This window comes from Meleagris gallopavo, chromosome 4 (genome assembly GCF_000146605.3).
Source record: "Meleagris gallopavo isolate NT-WF06-2002-E0010 breed Aviagen turkey brand Nicholas breeding stock chromosome 4, Turkey_5.1, whole genome shotgun sequence".
NCBI lineage: Eukaryota > Metazoa > Chordata > Aves > Galliformes > Phasianidae > Meleagris > Meleagris gallopavo.
The window spans coordinates 64,646,874-64,654,179 of record NC_015014.2 but is presented as its reverse complement, the minus strand read 5'-3'; the positions used below and the strand labels follow the sequence as shown (position 1 = coordinate 64,654,179).

General features: G+C 54.4%; 2 protein-coding genes across 2 annotated transcripts; one reads left to right on the top strand and one right to left on the bottom strand.

Annotated features, from left to right (window-relative positions):
• Positions 1–2,028: 2,028 nt before the first annotated feature.
• On the bottom strand, positions 2,029–4,606 carry PRADC1 (protease associated domain containing 1). Its single transcript, XM_003206057.4, has 5 exons — positions 4,492–4,606; positions 3,952–4,052; positions 3,625–3,734; positions 2,815–2,982; positions 2,029–2,598 (listed from the first exon to the last, which is right to left on the bottom strand). Exons 1-5 carry the CDS (start codon positions 4,589–4,591, stop codon positions 2,478–2,480), a joined length of 600 nt encoding a protein of 199 aa, XP_003206105.2. The 5' UTR covers positions 4,592–4,606; the 3' UTR covers positions 2,029–2,477.
• Positions 4,607–4,713: 107 nt separating this feature from the next.
• LOC109367448 (T-complex protein 1 subunit eta-like) lies at positions 4,714–7,274 on the top strand. Its single transcript, XM_019615044.2, has 4 exons — positions 4,714–4,916; positions 6,329–6,482; positions 6,609–6,715; positions 7,112–7,274. The coding sequence occupies exons 1-4, from the start codon at positions 4,911–4,913 to the stop codon at positions 7,259–7,261; spliced, it is 417 nt and encodes a 138-aa protein (XP_019470589.1). The 5' UTR covers positions 4,714–4,910; the 3' UTR covers positions 7,262–7,274.
• The last annotated feature ends 32 nt before the right edge of the window (positions 7,275–7,306 follow it).

Genomic DNA, 7,306 nt, shown 5'->3' with positions numbered 1-7,306 from the left:
CTGTCTCAGTTTAAAACCATTCCCCCTTGTCCTATCACTACCCATCCTTGTAAACAGCTGTTCCCCTTCCTGTTTATATGCTCCCTTCGTGGGCTGCAGCTCATTTAGTCCCCTCTTTTGACTTGGCAAACCCTTGCTGTCCTCACCACCTTCCTTTTCCATCTCCATCCTTTTGCTAATGATCACCATGCCGGTGTCCAGTCGCATCTGCAGGGTGGAGAACACCCCTCCTCCCCTTCAAATCAGACAACTTCCACCTCATCTGAGCATCATCAAGTCTGAGTTGTGCCTGTTTTAACTACCTTACACTTATTCCTGAACCTCTTTGCAGGGAGAACTACTTGTTTACCTGCTCCTGTCCCAAGTGCCTAGCACAAGCTGATGACCCTGATGTGACATCGGACGAAGAAGAGGAGGCCGAAGGGGAGACGGATGATGCTGAGCTGGAGGATGAGATGACTGATGTTTGATCTTGGCCTTGGGCAAGAGGAAGGAGATGGGATGGGACCGGGGGGGTCCTCCCAGAGGCAGCAGCTTTAATACTAGAAACAGGGTTGTGTTGTGGGGTTGGGTGGGTGGCCGTGTGCTGGCAGAGGTCTGGCAGAGTGGGGCAGCAGGGGGAGCTGGAGGCAGGCCCTGCTTCCACCTGCCCTTGTGCTCTGTGCGTGTGCGTGCGTGTGTGTGTTTACCAGCCCATCCATTTCTCCCTTGTGAGCCAGCAGCCCCTCTGCCATATCCCAGACCCCAGGGGGCCAGCTGGTGCTTGTAGGGGAAGCTGAAGGAGAGCAGGGCCCTGGGCTGGGGTAGGGGACATGGTAGTGGTCATGTTGTGGCCACCTCCTAGGCTCCTCCTGTGTCAGTGCTGGCCATGGGTGTGGAGGAGCATGTCCTTTCCTACCCTGCAGGGATGAGGGGAATATGTGTGTGTACGTGTGTTTGTGCACGAGGGGTACTATTTAATGTCTATATTAGCACTATCTACACACCAAGGAGCTGGGGTCCTTATATATACTCCATTCCATGCCTTGACTTGGTGAGCAGCAAGCGAGGGTCAGAATGATTTTGCAGGTGGGACAGAGATGCCTCAGGGGTAGCTCAGATGCCAGAGTCTAGCAGGGAGAGAGGGGCTGACCCTGGCAGGGATCTCCCTCCTGCCTCAACTTTATCCTTGATATGATGCAAAGCCCCATGCAGCAATTGCTGGGCTGTTTGGGGAGGGGGAAGTGCCACGCTGCTAGCTAACCTGACACAGACTACCACGTTGCATAAGCAAAGCCACCTCCAAATCCCAAAAACTGTTTTGGGTTTTGCAGAGTGAACTCTCCAGCTTGGGTTACGCTGGGAGGACTCATATGAGTGGCAGCAGTTGTGCTTCCACATGTGAAGCAGTTTGTCTGTCCACAGCACCCAGTATGAAGTTGTCACTGGCAGCCAAGTGTCACCCACCTTGCACTGCCAGCCACTGATGCTGTGAGCAGCTCCGGGGTGTGCAGTGCCCAGCTGGAGGGAGAGGACAGCTCCAAAAGACAGACTGGCAGCAGGCTGGGGAGCACCCAGGGTATTTTTTTTTTCCCATCTTGGGTTTTGGGGAGCTGCTTTTCTGCCACATTTCCCTCGGGCATGTGGGGTTTGGACTGTGGGAATGAAGGTGATGCTGTGGATGGGCACCTCTGACATGACCATCACTGCCAGCCCTGCACCCCGCTGCTTGTCCCCAGCCTCAGGTGTCCCAGGGCCACGTGCCCTTCAGTGTTCGTAATAAACCGAGACTGGTGAGAATCAGGGCTGTGTTATTTGTGCTGTTAAAATGGATGGTGGTGAATGCAGAGAGGGAATGGGGGCTGGTCTTGGTAGTGGGATGGAGGGACAAGGGCAAAAGTGTCCCCAAGGTCTGGGCTCTGGGTCTGTGAGGGTGTGACATGCGCCCTGCCCCAGTTGCAAGAAGCAAATGTACTGGGAGGAAGTGTAAGAAGTGAATTGGGAAAACCATCATTAGGGACAAGACTACTTAAAAAAAGAGCAACTCCCTTTTTTCTAAAACTCATTCACACTTCATTAGCTCAGACAAAAATATACAGATGTTGGATGAGCCCTGCTAGTACAGACCAAGCCCGTACCAAATGCTCCCTCCCCTCCCCTTTGGACTGCATCCATATAATACTGCAACCCCCTAAATCAGCAATGCAAACTACTGTTGGTATCTTAGCACTGTTAAAATGTTTCTCAGGGAAGCACTGGCCTGCGCTGCCCTCCCAGAGAGTCAGAATGAAGTTTGCTCAGTGCCAGGCTCAAGGTACCACCTTGGGCTGTTCTGCTGTTCAGCTACACGCCAGCGGCAGCATAAAGATTTTAACCATTGCTAAATCTGGTGAGGCTGGTGGGATTTCTGGAGCCAGGACCCTTCCCTTGCACCTGATTCCTGGGCAAGTTCTTGGGATCCACCAAGAAGTCCTCGATCTGCTGCAGTCTTCCCACCTCTACCAGAAGGTCCAGGGGGGCTGCATCATTTCGTATGTTGGGATGCTGGTGACATTGACAGGAATGGAGATGACAGCCCATGGGAGTCCGTGCTGCTCCAGGGAGCGTCGGATCATGTACCTGGAAGGGGAAGGAAACGATATGTATGTATGAAGGAGAGCTGAGACCCAATGGACACCACCTCCATGGGAAAATGTGGATTAAGGTTACTGAATCCACCAACAAATTGGCTCTTAAAGCCCAGGCGGCACACACTGATCACTGGGATTAGTTGGGAATGAGACTTGTCCCTTCCCATAAGATGCAGGTCAAATGTTTCTTGGTCATGGCACCTACCCATCCCTGCCCAGCAGGAAGAGAGCGGGGATGTCAGCCGTCCGTCTGGTGCTGTCCTGGATCATCTCGATGTAGAAGCTGTCGTTATCATAGGCGTTATCTGCAATGATCACCGCCCGTCCTCCGTGCTCCTGGATCACACGTGTCTTCGACAGGAACGAACAGCCCCTGGGACAGAGAGGACAAATCTTTGACTGGCAGCTGCCTACAAAACCTTCTGTGTCCTCCAACTGCAGCAGGACTGACGGCGTTGGCAGACAGAAGGGCAGGTGGGATGTGCGTGGGTCTGTGTCCCAGCGTTGGGCCCCTCACTACAAGAAAGACATTGAGGCCCCTGGAGTGTGTCCAAAGAAGGGCAGTAGAGCTGTGAGGGGTCTGGAGCACAGCTCTAATGGGGAGTGGCTGTGGGAATTGGGATGGGTCAGTCTGGAGAAGAGGAGGCTCGGGGGAGACCTTACGGCTCTGTATAACTCACTGAAAGGAAGCTGGAGCCAAGGGAGGGTCAAGTTGGATGTTAGGAAACATTTATTCTCCAAAAGAGCAGTCAGGTACTGACACAGCTGCCCAGCCAGGGATGGAGTCACCATCCCTGGAGGTGTTCCAGAACCACAGAGACGTGGCACTGAGGGATGTGGTCAGTGGGGATGGTGCGGTGGGTTGATGGTTGAACTTGATGTCTTATCTTTTCCAGCCTTAACACCAAAGCTTGCTCAGGAGATGATGCCCATGACAGGGACTGTTTCCCTGGCACCACGCCTCTCTCAAAAAACCTCGAACTCTGGACAAATAAAAAAATAAACAGACACATACCCCCGCTCCACCAAGGCGATCTGGTCCTGGATGAAGACACCATTATTCAGCTCTCCGCAGGCCTCGGGGGGATCTGCTGGGACCAGGTGGATCTGGTCGTACCTTGTGTTCTCCAAGGATGAAACAACCAGGGGTGAGTGGGATCGGGGCTCAGGAGCACGGCCACCGCTGTCCCCAACCCCGCTCATCCCCACTGGGGCCTCTGCAGCACACGCAAAGGGAAGGCTTGTGGAAAAGCCATCAGCTCCATTTTTAATAGATGGTTTTAAGGCCGTGCGGTGGAGGAACAGAAGGAAGAGGAAGCTGAAGTTGGTGCTTTATACTTACAAACACCCCACCAAAATCCTTGGCTGGTGTGGCGGTGAAGATGTAGCGGATGTCTCCAGGGCTCAGCACTTGGAAATAGAGGTACTCATGGATACGTAAGCCTGTGGGGAGAAGGGGAGGGAGGGAAAGGGGAAACTTCTGGAGATAAATGAGAAACAGCCCACGGGGACAGGGAGCACGGAGGGGAAATGCACCCAGATTCGTACGCGTAGAAGGAAAGTGAGCTCAGATTGTGATGTATGGAAGGTAAATGCACCCAGATGAGGGTGCAGAAAGGGGAAATGCAATCAGGCCAGGGTGTGCCAAGGCAAAATGCACCCAGACTGGACTGCGTAGAGGGCAAACGCAGTCAGGCCGGGCTGCACTGGGGGGAAATACAGCCAGACTGGGGGGCAGAAAGGGGAAGAAAGGGGACAATTAGGCCATGGAGCACCGAGGGGAAGCGCTATCGGGCCTGGGTGCGCTGGGTGGAAACGCAGCCAGACTGGGGAGCACCGAGGGAAAATGCAACCGGATCGGAGTACAGGGGTCGGCACTCACCGCTGCCCGGGCAGGAGCAGAGGCAGAGACAGAGCCATAGCGAGCGGCGGAGCATGGCTGCGCCCGGCAGCGCCGCCGCCCCGCCCCATCCCGCACCCATTGGCGGCGCTGCTCCGAGCGCGTCTTCCTATTGGTTGGCGCTGCTGTCAATCTCCTGAGGGACGCCGGGAGCTCCGGTCCTGTCACCTCGATCCGACGCGGCGGTTGGCGTCCGTCTCTCCGTCTCTATAGTCGTTGGGGGAAAGAAGGGCGTCTCGTTGCGGCCGCTCTGTCCCCTGCACCATAGAGCGCGGCCGGAAGCTGTCTCCTAGCAACGCGCGCTTCCTCTCCCGCCCTCGGGGAAGCTTCTGGGCGGCGCGGGGCATTGTGGGTGCGCGCCTGGCTCAGCAGCGGGAGCGGCAGAAAGGAGCGCCGCCGAGATGATGGTGAGCGCAATCCTCCGCCATCCGCCCCGCTGCCGTGCTGTGCTGCTGGGCGTCTGCCCGTTCAGCTTCCGCCGGGGTGTGGGCGGGATTGTGGCGGGGCCGATGGGCGTTCGGCTTGGCGGGATGGCCGGGGATTGGGGGTGATGGAGGTGGCGGGCCTGGGCCTGGGTTTGGCTCTGGCTCTGGGCCTGGGCTGTGTGAGGGAACAGGCCGGGGGGTCCCAGCCTGGCAGGCAGCGGTGTGTGCTGGGAGCTGTAGTCCGGGAACAGAGGGTGGAGGTCGCTCATTGTGCCTGCTCTGAGCCCCCGCAGTGCTGCTGGGGGGCAGGCAGGGCTGTGGAAGGATCCGGTGTGTTTCATTTCATGAGATGTCTTCAGGGTGTAGTTGGTGGTGATGCTCGCACCCCTTTTCTGCTCACCCCAGGCCCTCAGCAGCACTTTTCAGTGCAGCAGTCATTGTCCAGTGCTGCAGTCATTGTGTATTATTCCACTGTGCCTGCAAGCAGTTACTTAAATCTGGGTATCTAACAAAACTGGGCAGTGCTTGGACATAAAGCTTTGCCTGCAGGGTGTGTCTGGTCATTTTAATGCAAAGGGCAGATGCTCTCCTGGAGCATGCTGTGCCTTTGGTATTTTATAGCCTCTACCTGTATCCTTGAGCTGACTCCACCACGATTTGCTGTCAGCCAGCTGTTACTACTTTGATAGTGTTCACCTACCATGTGCTCTGTGTGAGCGCATTTTTTAGCATCCTTGGTGTTGCGTAGACTGTGGCTTGAGGTTTGACAGAGAAAGGACTGTTATGGCTGTTCTGCTGAACAGGTCTGTCCTTTCCAATCTGGTGCTGAAATCAGGACTTCACAGGGCTGTGCTGTAGTGATAGGACAAGGGGGAATGGTTTTAAACTGAGACAGGGGAGGTTTAGGTTGGGTATTAGGAGGAAGTTTTTCATTCAGAGGGTGGTGAGGCAGTGGAAGAGGTTGGCCAAGGAGGTTGTGGATGCCCCATCCCTGGAGACATTCAAGGCTAAGCTGGATGTGGCTCTGGGCAGCCTGGTCTGCTGGTTGGTGACCTGCACATAGCAGGGAGTTGGAACTGGATGATCATTGTGGTTCTTTTCAACCCAGGCCATTCTATGATTCTGTGATTCCAAGCTTAGTTGGTTTGTGGACAGTAACAGTATGATCCTGGGGTGTGTTGGTGCCACCTGAGGGAATTTCAGTTATGCTCTGGAAGCACATGACACCCTGCCTTGGTGTGGTGGAGGCAAAGTGGGCTGTGTGGGTAGTATCTGCTAAGCAGAGGGACTTAAGGAGGATGCAGGTTTTATTCCTGGCCTTTTAGTGCGGTGTGAACTTGCTGGGCTGCTTGTTGAAATTGGAGTAACAGCTCTGCTATTGGTTCTCTCCTCAGCCAACACCAGTTATCCTGCTGAAGGAGGGCACTGACACCTCGCAGGGGATTCCCCAACTGGTCAGCAACATCAATGCCTGCCAGGTGATCGCCGAGGCTGTACGCACCACCCTGGGACCTCGGGGCATGGACAAACTCATTGTGGACGACAGGGGTGAGTGTTGCACAGCGGCCTCTCTGCAACAAGGCTGGGAAAGCCCTGTTAGATGTTGGGGTTGTGTGTTTCAAGGTGGTAAGGACTTGGTTTGGGGCTTAGCTGCTTTTTCTGAATCGCTTGTAGGCAAAGCCACAATCTCTAATGATGGTGCCACCATTCTGAAGCTCCTTGATGTTGTCCATCCGGCTGCGAAGACATTGGTGGACATTGCCAAATCTCAGGATGCAGAGGTAGGAGGGTTAACCTGGACAGGATGTAGCAGCACAGTGGCAGCTGTGTGTGCTTTGTGTTAAGGAGTCAGACTCAGTTGTGGCGTGCTCCTATTTATTCTGGTTTCTTTATTGCTACCATCTCTTTCATGGTAACTTTAAAACCCTTGACTGAGTTTTCAGCCAGATTTGGTAAAAGGGTTTGGAGATTTTACGGATGCAAAATGTCGTGAACAAAAGTGGCTGGGAGATGGGAGACCTCACTGCACCCTCAAACAGAGTGCAGTCTGAGCCCAGCCTGTTCTTAATCACTGAAAGAACCAGTCACAATTCTGTAAGCAAAGAGAGTTATGGAATCTGTTTTCCTCTGGAAGCCTCTGCACTACGTAGGTGACGCAGAGTGTTCGGTTTGTGCAGGTTGGTGATGGCACCACATCTGTAACTCTGCTTGCTGCTGAGTTCCTGAAACAAGTGAAGCCCTACGTGGAGGAAGGCCTTCATCCTCAGATCATCATCCGTGCCTTCCGCACGGCCACGCAGCTGGTAAGGCAACACTGTGCAGGATAGGGAGGCTCTGCTTTGTCTTTTTTTTTTTCTGTTTTCCCCTGTTTT

Coding starts and splice junctions, on each gene's coding strand:
- PRADC1 (XM_003206057.4), bottom strand. CDS start 4,591: ATGGGTGCGGGATGGGGCGGGGCGGCGGCGCTGCCGGGCGCAGCCATG. Junction 3,735..3,951: donor AGGATTTTGGTGGGGTGTTT/GTAAGTATAAAG, acceptor TCATCCTTGGAG/AACACAAGGTACGACCAGAT. Junction 2,599..2,814: donor TTCCTGCTGGGCAGGGATGG/GTAGGTGCCATG, acceptor TTCCCCTTCCAG/GTACATGATCCGACGCTCCC.
- LOC109367448 (XM_019615044.2), top strand. Junction 6,483..6,608: donor ACTCATTGTGGACGACAGGG/GTGAGTGTTGCA, acceptor AATCGCTTGTAG/GCAAAGCCACAATCTCTAAT. Junction 6,716..7,111: donor CCAAATCTCAGGATGCAGAG/GTAGGAGGGTTA, acceptor CGGTTTGTGCAG/GTTGGTGATGGCACCACATC.